The sequence below is a fragment of the Gekko japonicus genome, unplaced genomic scaffold (genome assembly GCF_001447785.1).
Source record: "Gekko japonicus isolate JY-2015 unplaced genomic scaffold, Gekko_japonicus_V1.1 scaffold625, whole genome shotgun sequence".
NCBI classification, from domain to species: Eukaryota; Metazoa; Chordata; class Lepidosauria; order Squamata; family Gekkonidae; genus Gekko; species Gekko japonicus.
The window spans coordinates 499009-515209 of record NW_015172572.1 but is presented as its reverse complement, the minus strand read 5'-3'; the positions used below and the strand labels follow the sequence as shown (position 1 = coordinate 515209).

Sequence of the window (16201 nt, the reverse complement as noted above, 5' to 3'; positions counted from 1 at the left end):
TACTCAATATTTGTAGGAAGGTATTGGTTCTGCAAAGAAGTCCTTACATAATAATACTGGGTAGAATGGATTTCTGTAATCATTCTGAATGAATGTTGTCATAGACAATCCTTAGCTGTCTACCCTACTACCCTTTGTTTTTGCTGTAGTCCAGTTACTTCACACTTTCCCACAAATGCTGGCCATTTATTGTCTTCCCCTTTGGAAACAAAGCATAATCATAAAATATATGTTTAAAGTTATTTTAAAGCCCCCCCCCGACAAAGATGTCCCCCTAATAATAAGAGTACAGGAGAAATCCTGAATAAAGAAAATTCCAATCATGACTGTAGAATGGAGTTTTATCACCAAAGATCTTATCTGTTTGTCATTCAAAATGTGATGTATTAAAACTCTTTCTTGGGTCTCTTGTTGCCATAGCAATGAGATTCAACCTGTGCAGAAGATAAGATTACCATTTTGAAGTCCATCAGCTTTTTAATACAATTGAGTTGGAAAACTGTAATATAGGTGATTTATTCTAGAACATTTGTTTCCACAATATTTTACCATAAATAATAATTTATAAACATCTAATAATGAACTGGAAAAGCTGAAAGTGGGCAGATAATTTTTTTTTAACATCCTGGACTGTCTGACTGTAATCTATAGAAGTAAAAAATCATTATCATTAACTCTAATCCATCAGTAGTCTAATGATCCGACGATAATATGGATGAACCTGCTAGAGTTCTTCCAAATCTATCTATAGTAAGTAATGTAATAGATCAAGATTATGAAGCGCAACATTTTATACAAATACTGATCTGTGAAATGATTAGTAACAGAAAGCAGCCAGATATTGCTTATTTTATAATGTGGTGTTTAATGTACTTTAGATCAACAATACTGAAAAAGGTAAATGAATACTCTCATTTACTCATCTTGAAATATTAAGTAGCTCAAATGAAAATTAGAAGTTTGTACATATTTTGATTTTTGAAGATGATGACAGACTTTTTTGAGAAAGACAAAAGGTTAGGAAAACGAAAAATCAGAATTAGATGTAAAGAGATTGAATATCTAAGTGATAGCTGTCTCAGCTGTACTACTTATATGTCATTTGAAGAATTAACTTCCTTTGGGAATTGGGTAAAAGGAATTACAAGCAGCTGTAGGTGGACAATAGTTATGGCTGAACAAGTGAGCCTTTCCACACAGTACTATAGCTTACTTCCTTGTGGTAAAAGAGCTGCTGTGTTACTATATGTAGTAAGGAAGACATGTGTACTCTAGACAAATATCTGTGTAAATGTGGTCCAAATTTGGCCAAAATCCAATAGGCTGAGTGAAGGAATTAAAAAATATCCTTCTGGTGTCTGTCACACTCAGGAACTGCTAACTTAGATTCTGCACTTGACTTAAAGGAATCTGGGAACTTTGACACAGCGATGAAGCACCTCTACAAACTTGGATATAACACTGAGTATCTGGAGTGAGTGAAAATTGAAATAATAAGCAGAAAACTCACAATGACTTGCTGAGGTCACTTCATTTCCCCCATATTCCCTTCTCCACACAATTTCTTTTATCTTCTTTGCAGCCCCCATGTCCTCCCCCCTCTCCCCTTTCCCTGATTCATCCTCTCTTTTCCCACTCACCAAGCAACCTTTCTTTTATTTTCCCCTTAAGTCTTCAGTTTTATTTATTATTTATTTACTTCAATTTACCCCACTAATGTCCCAAGCAGACCCCAGAGTAGCTTTCTCCTCTTTTCTGTTTCACCTTCCCAACAATCCTATGAAGTATACTAGGCTGAGACAGAGTGACTGACCCAAAGTCACCCAACAAGCTTCCACGGTGCAGTAGGGATATGAACCTGAGTCCCCCAGATCCTAGTCTGACACTCTCATCACTATACCATGCTGGCTCTCAGTTTCCCCTCTTTCCCTCCTCCTCTTAGGCTCTCCTTGGGAAAAGTGTGGCCAAATTGCAAAAAATATGCAGTAGCAAGTCACTTAGGTGAGTTGTGTGGTGGCCACTGCCAAGCCCTCCCAAGTCATACAAGTTGTATGGAGGCTGTTGCTGAGTCCAGGCAAGTTGTGGGACTCAAGTCATAGTCACCACCATACCTGAGTAAGTGACACAGATTGCATTGTAGCAAGCTTCCCAGTAGTTGCTGCTGGCTCTGGCCTTGATGAATCCTCCTACAGGGCAGGATGGAAGGAAGCAGCTGTGGACTGTGAGGCCAAACTAGTGCTGCAAAAGACCTGGCCCCCTGACCTTTACTGGTAGAAATTAAGGTTTGAAGATGGGCAATATTATTGTAGTTGCCTAGCAATGCCCACAATGCCCCCTGAGATCTCAGAGATCATTTCTTAAATTTACAGATGCTTGCTTCTATTATTTTTTTAAATAGGTTTTTATTGATTTTCTACAGAAAAAGAAAAACAGACATAAGAATCTACAAGACAGACATGTAACAAATAGGAGTCTTGTACCCGTTATAACTCGATTGGTTTTCATACATAGAATCATTCTTAGATGCACCCTCACATGCTTCTATGTGGGGATATGAACCTGGGTCTCCCAGATCCTAGTCTGAACCTTCAGCCACTACACCGCGTTGGGTTTTTTGTTAGCCAAAAGGTTGAATGTAATATAATACTGGTCAAAGTTCAACAATTTTAAAAGTCTAATTTTTGTCCTGCATTAATAATCTTTTACTGTCACATTGCAAAAAACTAAATTTATGATTGTGTGTGAGGAGTGGAGGTCTTGGACATGGGATCCTTATACACCCTACAGAACTTCACTTTTCTGGCTCCTTGATAGCCTCAGAATAAACAGGGGAGCAATTTCCAGCCTCCTTAGCCAATAACAAGGGCTCTTATGGGCATGGACCCACACAGTGAGCAATGCTCGCTCGAGCCGTGGAGCCTTGTGAGCAAAAAGTCTACTTTGTGAGCCACTGGCACTAAAGTTGTGAATGAGCGATTTGGCTCCAGCATAAATTAAGTTTGCTCTGGAACTATCCTTCCTGAGCTAAGGCAAAAATGTGTGAGCCAGAGGCTAAAACACTGTGAGCTAGCTCACACTAACTCTGCTAAGAGGGAACACCGCCAGTGAGTACTTCCAACCTTTCCCCAGGGAGTTAACCTCCATGAGAAGCCCATAGATAGTTCAGCTGCTCTCCTAGCCCATCCACGGCTACTGCCAGCTGCAGAAAGAGATGCTTGCTATTCATTTGACTGAGCATCGCACAGGTAACTGTCTTTTCAGAGTCATACTCCTCTCAGCTAGGGTTGCCAGGTCCTTACCTTGCACCAGCAGGGGGTAGAAGGAAGCTTTCTGGGAAGGGGGGGGAGACTACATCACCACGCGCGATGTCCCCACCATGATGACATCATGTGGAAGTGACGTCATCATGCCAGGGATGTTGCACAGCGACACTCTGTTTTTTGGGCAAACTCTGTGGTAAAATTTGGCTCAAGCCATAGAGTTTTGTCCAAAAATCAGAGTGTCGCCACGCAACGTCCCCAGCTTGATGACAGCACTTCCGTGTGACATCGTCAGAAAAGTCATGCGGGGTCGTAGCTTTTGGGGGCAGGGCTTCTCCTACCAGCCAGCTGGCTGGCAGCAGGAGGAGCCTGTGAAATCGGGGACCCCCCACTCCCACCTGGGGACTGACAACCCTACTCTCAGCTGCTGCTGATGCCCTCCAGCATGGGAAACAAGCTTCATTATTGGTAGGCAAATCCTCCCTACTCCCCCTCCACTTGGAGATGTGTGGAGACACCTCATGCAACCACAGACAGTGTGTTGAATGAAAACTGTATTAGAATTTCACTATAAAATAAGAAGAAAGCTTGATGTGTTAGTAACCATTTCTCAAATTAGTATTTGCTTTCATAGCACAATGATCTTGATATATTATTAGCTTGCTTTAGAATTATTTTTGGAAGAGCTCTAGCAGGTCTGATTGGATTATAGTCAGATTATTAGCAGAGAAATTTATTAGACTTAATGATAATGAATGTTGACTCCTGTAGCCTGCACGCAGACTGTCCAGGCAGTTTAATATACCCTTCCTGCTTTCAGCTTTTCTAATTCATTACCAGACTCTTAAATGCCACCACAATTCATGGCACATTATCTGTAAATGCACATTAAAAATAAATTACCCAAATTTACTTTGTAAAAGCGTTCATTCCCAAATGTGTTAGTTTTTAACACCAGGCATGTGAATTTCAAACATTACTTCTTCTGCCCCTTTCTTGAAGTGCCATTGCTTTGAACATTTTCAGTAATCAGCCAGCTGCCACCTTTTGCTTCAAGGGAACCTTCAAAGTGTAGAAGATCTCAGATACTAATTGAAATCTCATGACACCCAGCCTTTTAACATTTATTATAGGGGTGTGTGTGTGTATGAGAGAGAGAGAGAGAAATATTCTTTTTTGGGGGAATAAAAATAATTTTCATCTTGAATTGGCTTCACTATTATTTTCCTGTTTCAACCTTTGAATATTTTATTTGAAAGTTTTTAAATTAAGAGTCTGAATGAATGAACATTGTTTGTTGGTTTGTTTTAAAGCACTTTGGCATGGTTTAGTTGTCCCCTCCCTCCTTCATCTCCGCACAATGAGATCATTAGAGTCTAATGAAGCAATATGTTAAATGCAACTAAATTTGACACTGGGATTTTTGTAAGAGCTCTCAGCAGTTTTTGTTCTTTAATACCCCATCTTCGACGTGGTCTCTGTGCTTCACACCCATGGGATCTAGTGCGCACGTGCTGGATCGATCTCTGTGCTTCACACCCATGGATGGTCTCTGTGCTTCACACCCATGGGATCTAGTGCGCACGTGCTGGATCGATCGGTGCTGTAGCAAGCTCTTTTAATGGATTTTCGCGCCCAGTCCCTCAGGCATGTGCAGGAACCCCACCGCGCATGCCCAGAGGGGTGGGCGCAGACATCCCGCCAGTTCCTTTCTTACCGCCGCATTGAGTAGACCTATTTTTCGTCGGTCAGATCGGTTTGCTTTTGGCTATTTGCCTCAGCTCTTAGGAATTATTTCCTTCGTTTAATTTTCCTATCTTTTCTCTTTTTATTTGTTTGTTCTTCAAAAACTTTTTTAAAAACCCAAACATTTATTGCTGTTGAGGGGGAGTCTACCGATTACCTCAGGCCTTCGGGCTATTCCCACCCCTCAAACGTTCCCTCTTCTTCGCTTTCTTTTATGGAGAAGAAGTGGGGTTTTTTCAATAGGTGCAAGGGTTGTGGCAGCAAACTTGTTCCTTCCAACCATCATACCCTGTGCATTTTTTGTCTCGGAGAGTCTCACCGGCCAGAGTCCTGTCGTCACTGTGCTCGTTTTTCTAATCAAACATGGAAAAACCGAGCTGCGCACCTTAAAGTAGCACTGCTTGAATCGGCCCTTACTCCTACCTCAGCGATGGAGGAGAGACCATCAACATCGACAGCTCTGGCATCAAGACCTGCCTCCGATGCCGACCATCCGACACCGAAGCTCCCAGCATCAAAGACGCAATCTTCCGCTTCAACACCAATCAAAAAGAAGGCCAAGGCAAGTAAGGATCAAAAGTCCACGAAGAAGGGCACTTCAAAGTCCCTTAAGGCAGTGAAGAAGAGAAAGGGAGTGGTGCCTGCACTAGGTGATGCCCCTAAAGAGCCTCCCGCTATAACGGCAGTATCAATATCGGAGGCCCAACTCCCTCCACCGATTCCGACCATCCAACTATTGGATTTCTCCATCCAACAAGTGGAGCGTCCTTACTCCAACATCGAGATGGTAGAGCTCCTAAGTCACCAAATGGGTGCTGAGCCTTCTCCCTCTCCTTCTACTTCGTTGGCATCGATGATATCGGAGGCTCCCAATGGCGAAACACATTGGTACCGACACACTTCTTGCAGTACGCAATGTCATCCTCTGCGTTTCCATGTCCAATCTGTCAATATCGACGACTGAGACTACAAGGACGGTTCTCACAGACAGATTATTGCTTTGTCTCCCAGACATCCACGGTCCAGAAGTCGATCCCCCCGAGTCTTCCTGACCCCTCCACCACCAATATCTTGGGATCAACGACAGTTGAGGTACTTGTACGGGGCTTATCCACCATCCATGCCGTGGTTGACTCCAGCTGACTATTCTGATTGGGATCGCTATTCATCCCACTCTGTTCATAGATCGAGGTCGGCCCACAAGTCGAGACCTTCGGCATCTCTGTCTCGTCCTCCTGCAGATGATCCTTCCCTCCATAGTCTGGAACCAAGTCGTCCTCCCAACCCTCAGGTCACTCCAAACCCTGTAGTTCTACCAAAACCTATAGCTTGTCAAGAGAACACTTCAGTCCAAATACCACACCAAGACTCCTCTGACTCCATGGAAGAAGACTTGGATATGGAAGCATCTGAGGCTCATACCTCTCCGGACCATAACTCTCCCAACCAGGCTGTCGCTGAGGACCTACCCATATCCCCATCCGACAACCTTACGTCATACACAGATTTAGTCAAAAGAATGGCCCACTCTTGAGGCCTCTCTTTTATCCAGCAACATCCACAGGCAACAGATGCTGTTTTTGATATAATCCAGCTTGATACATCCTCCACCTTGGCATTGCCTATGTCTTCAGTCCTTTTGCAGGCAGCAAAGGCTCCATGGCTAAAACCCTCGTCAGCCCCAGTGTCCACGAGACGACTGGACCACATGTATAGGGTCCAAGAGGCAGATGCCGAATTCCTATTCTCGCACCCTCAGCCAAACTCGATGGTGATCACATCTTCCTCTAAATCCAAGAGGACACACCCTGCACCTTCTGACAAGGAAGGTAAGAAATTGGATGCCTTTGGCAGACGCTTCTACTCCACAAGAGCATTGGGAGTCAATACCAATAACTACCTGGCCTGCATGAATAGGTATCAATATACTCTCTGGGAACGGTTCTCTGAACATCTGACCCACCTCCCAGAAGACAAACTCCAGGCAGCCAGAGTCATCCAAAAGGAAGGCATGGTGTTGGCAAAACAACAGCTCAACACTACTAAACATGTCCTCGAGGCATCCTCCAGAACGATGGCCTCTGCAATAGCTCTCAGGAGACATTCCTGGCTCCGCAATACTAATCTGCCCATGGATACTAGATCTTATGTAGAAGACCTTCCATTTGATGTTCTGGGACTTTTCAATGCCACTACTGATTCTATTTTAGAAGAATTAGATAAAAGCATAAAAGCTTCTAGAGCTCTAGGAGTGTCATCCTCTGTGAGGCAACAATACCGTCGCCGCACCTAGTCGAGATCCTGGCAGAGGCGTACCCCAAGTTGTCAGTCTCCGGACACACAATGGAGACCGCAAACATCTTCAGGAGGCCAAAAATCCGCCTTCCAGAAACCAAGATTCGGTTCCGGGCAACAATCTTCCCGTACCAAACAGACCAATCACCGAGTCAGCTCAAATCCGTCTGTCACCTTTTCTTCAAACTTGGCGTCGCATCACCTCAGATGAGTGGGTGCTTTCCATCTTGACCCGAGGCTACCAAATCCAGTTCCACCAGAACCCCAATACTCCTATCGTCGTCTCCATGCCCCATTCCCCACCTCTCTTGGAAGAGGTGTCCATCCTTCTGCAGAAGGGAGCCATCAAATGTGTACCACCACACCTCCACGGGACGGGGTTTTATTCCCGATACTTCACAGTCCCGAAGCGAGATGGAGGCGTTAGACCCATATTAAATCTAAGGGAACTGAACCATTTTGTGACCTACCACCGCTTCCGCATGGTGTCCCTACAACAGATCATGCCATTGCTTCGGCGACACGTCTGGATGGCCACCCTCGACCTCCAAGACGTGTACTTCCACCTTACCATCCATCCCTCCCACCACCAATACATACGCTTTGTGATTGGTCAACAGCATTACCAGTATACGGCCCTTCCATTTGGCCCATCCAGCGCCCCAAGAGTCTTCAAAAAAACTATGATTGTGGTGGCAGCTTTCCTCTGTCTCCGGGGTGTCACCATCTACCCATATATGGACGATTGGCTTCTGGTAGCACCTTCCAAGAACGCCCTGGTCGCAAACGTCACAGAGACTCTGGCACTATTGGAGAAACTGGGCCTCCAAGTCAATTGACAAAAGTCTCAATTGTGCCCGGTCCAGAGAATACAGTACATCGGCGCTATACTGGATTCCAAGACAGAGCCACACGACAGAGCGGCAGATATCATTTCCTTAGCCACTGTCGTCCGTACCCAACCCTCCGTCACTGCCTTCCAAATCAGAGGCTGCTTGGCCTGATGGCTGCAACTACGTCGGTTCTCGTCTTTGCCAGACTCAAAATGTGTCCTTTACAGCTCTGGTTTATCCGCAACTATGACCTGTCAAAAAACGCACACACCGTCCTCCTATCCCCTCTTCCCAACATATGGGACTCGTTAGTTTGGTGGACTGTCCCTTCGAATATCTTCCAGGGAGCACCCTTCCACCCTCCATCACCCGAAGTCATCATAACGATGGATGCTTCCCTGATGGGATGGGGTGCGCACTCCACGGGCCTTTCCATGGGGGACAAATGGGATGCGCAGAACAGGAAGCAACACATAAACTTCCTAGAACTGCTGGCAATACAACATGCTGTCACCAGCTTCCTACCTTTAATCAAGGGAAAATGTGTCACGGTCCTCACGGACAACACCACGGCGCTCTCTTATGTCAACAGACAGGGAGGCACTGTTTATCTACGCCTCTACAACCTTCCCATCCAGTTGCGGGAGCTTTGCATTGCCAACATTTTCCTTGTAGCCACTCACATTCCCGGTCACATGAACGTGCAGGCAGACCATCTAAGTCGAGCAGGTCTCAGCCTTCACGAGTGGGGGATGAACCCAACATACCTTTTCCCACTCTTCCACAAGTGGGGAACTCCCCAAGTCGATGTCTTTGCCACCAGAAACAAAAAAAAGTTTTCTGTTCTGCAGTCGAGGAGGCAGGGACCCACAATCTCTGGGAGATGGTCTCCTTTGCCCTTGGTCCACGGGACTTCTTTACCTGTTTCCTCCCTTACCTCTGCTTCTGAGAGTGGTCCGCAAAATACTCAGAGACGCTGCAGACTGCATCTTAATAACCCCATGGTGGCCGAGACAACCTTGGTTTTCAACAGTTCTTGAGTTATCAGAAGGGATATACCATCAATTCCCTCCAGCTCAAAACCTCCTTCTCCTCTCCGACTCCCCTCTCCTACATCACGACATACCACAGTTGAAACTGACAGCATGGAGAATAACGTCATCGGCTTCTCCACCCGCGTAGCGAACGTTCTGTTGAATTCCAGGAAACTTACTACACGGAGGTCCTACAATTATAAATGGTGAAGGTTCTGTTCTTCTCTAGGTGATGACGCCCCTTGAGCCACCTCAGTGGGTCTCGAAAGAGTTTTCCAATTCCTCCTCTCCCTAGCTGACTCGGGACTTTCCCATTCATCATTGAGAGTTTAATTGGCCGCTCTTTCGGCCTACCATGTTCAAGTTGATGGATGCACTTTGTTTTCCCATCCAATTTCAAAACGTTTTTAAAAGGTTTATTGCATCTCTACCCTCCTGTCAAAACTCCAGCCGCTCCCTGGGACCTTCCTCTAGTTCTCCGCCAGCTCACGAGGAAGACCTTTGAGCTGCTTGCAACATGCAACCTCAAACTTCTAGCATGAAAAACGGCCTTTTTAATTGCTGTCAACTCGACTAGATGAGTGGGAGAAATATTGGCTTTCCGGCATGATACACCTTACCTGTCCTTTCTGCCAGACAGAATCCGCCTCGTACCAGATATCTCCTTCCTGCCGAAGGTGGTGTCAGAGTTCCAACTGCAGGGGGAGGTCTTCCTCCCTGATTTCTTCCCTAATTCGGCATCAGCAGAGTACAAACTATTGCACACCTTGGATGTGAAGCGGGGTCTCCTGTTCTACCTCAATAGGACGAGACTCGCAACTGTTCGTCTCTTAAGCATCAGCACGGCTGGGTACTCGCATCACGACTTAGTGCCTGTCAAAGTGGATTGTGGGTCTCATCCGTCTATGTTACCTACTCGCTAAACAGCCAATAAATAGGGCTCATTCTACCAGGGCTGTCGCGACTTCCACTGCCTTCCTCCAGGGAGTGCCCCTGACGGACATTTGCAAAGCCACTACGTGAGCCACGCCTAACACCTTCATCAGACACTATGCCCTAGACGTCCGTACAAACACCAATACCAACATGAGACATCACGATCTATCTTCAGCTACGCAGTAAAGGACCTGCCAGCACCCTCCTACAGGTAGGCCACTGCTTGCTAATCTCCCATGGGTGTGAAGCACAGAGACCACGTCGAAGATAAACAGGTTGCTTACCTGTAACTGGTAATCTTCGAGTGTTCATCTGTGCATTCACACCTCCCGCCCTCCTTCCCCGCTGCTGTCAGCTTCTGCATTTTAATAGGGGTTGATTTGCGGCGGTTTGAAGGAACTGGCGGGATGTCTGCGCCCACCCCTCTGGGCATGTGCGGTGGGGTTCCTGCGCATGCCCGAGGGACTGGGCATGAAAATCCTTTAAAGAGCTTGCTACAGCACCGATCGATCCAGCACGTGCACACTAGATCCCATGGGTGTGAATGCACAGATGACCACTCGAAGATTACCAGTTACAGGTAAGCAACCTGTTTTTCTCCTTGCACAGTGCTCCCAATCAGACTTGGGCCCTTGCTTGAGTGAGTTTTGGGGAAATGAAAAACTGGGAAAGCTGTTCACAGAACTCCCACCATTGCATATGGACCTGTCCTTACCTTGTGTTTGCAGGATGATTCCAAAGAACCAGGTAATATTCTACCTTAGTGGTTTTTAACAAAACAAAACCTTGTCTTAGCTCAGGAAGGATGGCTCCAGAGCAAACTGATTTATGCAGTAGCCAAATTGCTCACTCACAACTTTAATGCCAGTAGCTCACAAGGTAGAATTTTTGCTCACAAGACTCCACAGCTTGGAGGGAGCATTGGAGGAGTCTAAGGCTAATAGGAGGGAATGACCTACCTAAATACATACTATATATTGCAATAAAATCCTGAAACCATAACATCATCAAACAAATTAGCAAATGTATCCAAATCAAAGTAAAAATCTTCAAACAAACATAGTTCACTGCAATCATTTCTTTGGGTGTGGTAAAATCATAAATGACATCATTCAGTTTAAAGATTGGACAATTTCACTCTCACTGCTAAAGAGGAACAAAACCGTGATTATCTCAAATCTCAGAGGAGACTGGTGAGTCTTTTCTGGAGAGAGAATGTACATTCTATGCTACAGTTACTGATCACTGGTGACAAATGTTTCAGCATTTGGGAAACATTCTGTTCTTTTGGATTCAATAACAATTGTACTTCTGAATAGATGTGCTTTTGTCATCTCTTTTCTAAGAAAGAAATGGAGTTCAACAAATTGCTGAAATGCTTTAGGAAATATGGGTAATTCAGACACAGACATGTGCTGACTTGGGAGCTTGAAATATGGGCAAAAATTTTGCCAAGACAGTACAGATTTTGTTGAATATCCTTGTAGGCCTTGATCTGGTGTTCTAACACACTCTTCAGTTTGTCATTTATTGTGATGAAGCCTTGTTGCTGACAGTTACATCACGACACGTTTTCTGTATTTTGCTGTTTTTGGCTGAGTTATACACTCGGCTAGCAGTTTTCACAATCTTATCAGTCTAATGCACATCATAACTGGGGAATGGAGGGCATAAAATTTGGGTCTAAAGCTATATCTTTGTTAACCTAATGATTAGTCTGGCCATGAATGTGGAGAGTCAAGGAGAGAGGTCATCATAGGCAGAATCTTCAAAGATCTATCAGGTCAAAGGCATAGCCAGGGAAAATCCAAGCAGGGCATGGAAAGAGTCCAGTTTGATCCTGATGTGACGACAGTGGCAAAAAAAAAAAAAGTGTGTTCATGTGTGTGTGTGTGTGTGTGTGTGTGCGTATAAAATTGTCAGTCTGGGTGTTAAGTGTATTTTTCTCCTTTTACATATGAGGGAATTATTGGCTTTTTAGGCCCTAATAGAGGTTACTAAAATATATTATTGGTCAGACTATTAAAATAAGGGATGACTGCCAACACCTATATTTTGATAGAAAGTTCAGATTTTTGCCCTCTGTATTGTGTTCTCTCCATAATTTCTCAAAATCTAATCGCTCTCTCACTTATCGTTTAAAGAGTGTTGATCAAATCATTTAGGATAGTGTATCTCAGCAATTTTCTTCAGCGTTGCTTCACAATCACAACACATGACATCAGTCATGAATTACACAAGTGTTTTAGGTAGATACCCTAGTAGAATTGTTTGGTATTAAGTTGCAAGTGTGTTGAGTAATAGTCTTCTGGGATTTGGATATTGGTTCCCTGCTTAGAATCTTCAAACAGCTTTATCTTATCATATAGTTGGCCACTTTACTTTTCCACTGCAACTGTGAATCAAAATATTGTAATTTTAATGTAAGTAGATCACAGCATGGTAATTTCTCTGAGCCCATCTGAATGTATGTAATGATGGAAAGAAACTTAGAGAGGCAGCTGCATGGTGCTCTTTAAAAATTGGTTTGTTGCTTTTTAATTGAGTAGGCATATAAGACTTTAAAGCATTTCTGTGTTGGGAAAAAGATAAAGTGGCAATATACAACTTGAAACTGAAATTCTGTTTCTGTCATCCATGCTTTCAAACAACCTGCACTTCCTTCTTTGTGGCTAGTACAGTGTTTTTAGTTTCTGGGGAACAAGCATGCTGTGACTGCTACTAAGCACTGTTTACTGCAATGCACTTTATCAGCCTTAGCAGATCTTGCATGCTGAGAGCAGAGAAGGTGTACAGTAGAACACATTAATCACGTAAACATCAACAGTGTCGATATGAGCAAAAAGAACAGAACTGGCTTGAAAAAAAGCATTGATTTTATTATTGTTCTTTTGTTTTTCCCCAATGTTTTTGCAGTTGATTGTAGCTCCATGCTCTACTACCGAAGTACCAATTCAATTTTGTCCTTCTGCACTAGGAAGAACATGCCACGCTGCAAAAATCTCTTTCATATGCCCACAGGTATGGATGCTCATTAAAAATGAAATATTTTCTTACATAGAAATTACTATTTTCTTACATAGAAATTACTATTTTCTTACATAGAAATTACTATTTTCTTACATAGAAATTACTATTTTCTTACATAGAAATTTCTATGTAATTACTTACATAGAAATTACTATGTAGTTACACCATAAATTAATGAGCTGGTTAATGTATTGTAAGGTTTGTGGATTATATCTCATGCCCCTAGACTTTTTTCTTGGACAAGAGCATGCACCGTCTTCCCTGAATACTGGCCCAGAGTTTAATAATATCACAAGGACACATTGCTCAATAAAAGTTTTGGTGAACCAAATTAAGCTCATGGTGGGTCATGTGAACTTGGTTACAGTTGCATGGGAATTATGAAACTAGATCATTCATACACAATCACTTGGGGAGATGAGTTTTTTTTAAACGCATAAGTTCTTGTTCAAAGTTGTGTAAGCTATAAATATTGTCCATTAATATTCAGGGAATAACTATGTTGTTATTAATGATAATGGCTTGGTTAACATTCAAGGACATATTTCAGAATCCATACTATTACAAATGCCATTGTCCCCTGGATACATCTTATCCAGTATCTCTAAAAAGGACATGACTAAACAAATATCATTCATCTCTTTCATCTATTTCCTTTCCACAAAAACAAAAAAGCAAATATTATGACCCTAATGTTATAATGTCAACATGTATGTCATGTGTGAATGAAATTTTGGTTTCCAAAATGCATACAGTTTTCTTTCTTTTTGTTGGGATTTGTGATCCCTAATAAGGATTCTTATTGTTAAAACACTTCAGTTGAATAATCGGTAAAATGTTGGATTTCTGCTAATTCGCAAAAGTATGATTTAAAGGTAAAAAAGTGATTTTACAGCTCAAGTCAACCAGATTACTTGAATTTAGTGCATTTATTAATTCTATTGATGCTACTTCTGTAAAATCCAGTGTGGAGGGCTAGTGTGTTTTGTAAGATATACTGTTTAGATCAGCCTTTTTAGTTTATACGGCATGTACCCAAGGACAGTTCAGTGGGAGAAAGTGCTATTATTCTGTCTGAAACCATGATCACTCACAGAACTCTTGTCAATAAATTAAAAGTTCAGTTCTTCATGGAATACCAAAGCAATAAAATAAATAAATAATTCACATAAGCCTTTCAAGTCCAAATGTGGCCTGACACTCCATTTTTGTCATCCTGTACCTCTCCTGTCTAATAGTGGCAAATCTCCACGTTTTTATCTGCAGCCAAACCTTTAATCAATATCTCATCCTTTTATTTGCTGTGCCCAACCCCCCTGCCCAACCTTTTCAGTGTTTTCATGTAACCTTTGTGACTTTGCCTTGCAGTTTTCATTCCTGCATCCTCTGAAACTTTCAGCATATCTGCTGCAGTTCTTGAAGAATTGCTGCCAAGTTATTATGAAATAGTAATAATTGTCATGAAAATACATTGCCATTGCATAACTTCTCTTAAGAGTCAATTTTGCAATTGAATCTTAGCCTTTCCCTATCAGATTGCTCTTGAGATTGGACTAAGGTTGCCATATTTAAGATCCCTAAATCTGGGTAATATAGTTTGCCTAACATAAAAATTGCTAATCATGCAAAGCAAGCATATTAATTGTTGTGTTCTGTATTGGTTTTTTGCACCTAATTCTGCTAACTAATGCACAAAAAAAAAAGCTGGGGAAAGATTAAAAAAAAATCTCTTTATCAAGCCCTTTTGCACATGCAGTGATTTTCTCAGGTTCTCTTCCAAGGCAAAGGCAACATAAGGTTGCCAGACACCCCCTCCCCGGTGGAGTTGCCCCCCCACTGCCAGACCCTGCCCCCTAGCCACTGATCAGCTGGCAGGTGGAGGCATAGGCCTTTTGGCCATATAGTCACACACTGTGCAGTATGCATTACAAATAATGCCGTATAATATTAGTTGCACTGTAGAAATGATAACCACCCAGAACATCTTGGCCCATGGCATTCCCCCCTTTCTTCTGATCTCACTGTGATAATACAATAATGAGTGAGTATTTTAATCGCCAATGTATCCTGTAAAATATGAATTTTGGTTTTAAGTGGTTAATCTGTGTAGTTTTATCGCACCTTGGGTGCCTTAATTGTTTTAATCCTGTTGTATTTTATTGCACGGTTGTGCCTATGTCAGCCGCCCTGAGCCCGCGCGCGGAGAGGGCGGGGTATAAATGAAATCAAATAAATAATGGAATTGGTTTTGGCCAAAAAAGCCAAACATAAACACAATTTCAACAGGAAGGAAGAGAGTTTAAAAATAAATAGGGCATGGTTTCCAGTCCTGAAAAACACAAAATGCTCTACATCTGACAACAGCACTACAGATAAGATTAGAATTTCAATAGCCAATCCATATACAAAAGAACCTCCTCAGGAAAACTCCTCCATTAGCATGTCACAGCCTGGGAAACTCCTACAAGATAATGACTCAGCCCTACCCCACCTTCCTGAGTAGATATTAATTACCTGCCTACCATTTTTCTTCTCACATAGACACAGAGAGTACTCCATCTTTCTGTGTTATACCTCTGAGGATGCCAGTCACAGCTGTTGGCAAAACATCAGATACTGCAATGCCAAGACCATGGCCATACAGCTTGGAAAATCTACAACAACTAATGAACTCTGGCCATGAAAGCTGTTGACAACATATCTTAACTTAGTTGCCAAAATGAATATTCCAGTTGACACACCAGTTTCTGTGCTCTTTCTGCTGAATCCACACATTTTTCCAAAGCCATTGAAACAATCCTTCAAAAGAAGATCCAAAATCCAGCAATCCATGCTTCTCATCTCATAATATCAAACATCACTGAAGTCCTCTCATGGGAGGGGTCTTCTGTTGTAAAAATCAAAAATCCATTTGGAGAAGCTTTAAACAAGTTTTAGGCGAGTTGCCTCCCTTAATGAAAGTCTTCTCTCAGTATTAAGAGGTGCTTCCCCCAGTGTTTAGAGCTGCTAGTTGTTAGATGTTCCTCACAGAATGCACAAAGGTAACTCAGTGCTGTCTCAGAAAAAT

At 42.9% G+C, this 16201-nt stretch overlaps 1 protein-coding gene across 1 annotated transcript in view; it reads left to right on the top strand.

Annotated features, from left to right (window-relative positions):
• CFAP47 (cilia and flagella associated protein 47) overlaps window positions 1-16201 on the top strand; it is a 387027-nt gene that overhangs the window by 267884 nt on the left and 102942 nt on the right. The window contains exon 61 of the mRNA XM_015421363.1: window positions 13021-13125. Within this exon, the coding sequence (XP_015276849.1) occupies window positions 13021-13125 (105 nt within the window). The remainder of the gene's footprint in view (window positions 1-13020; window positions 13126-16201) is intronic.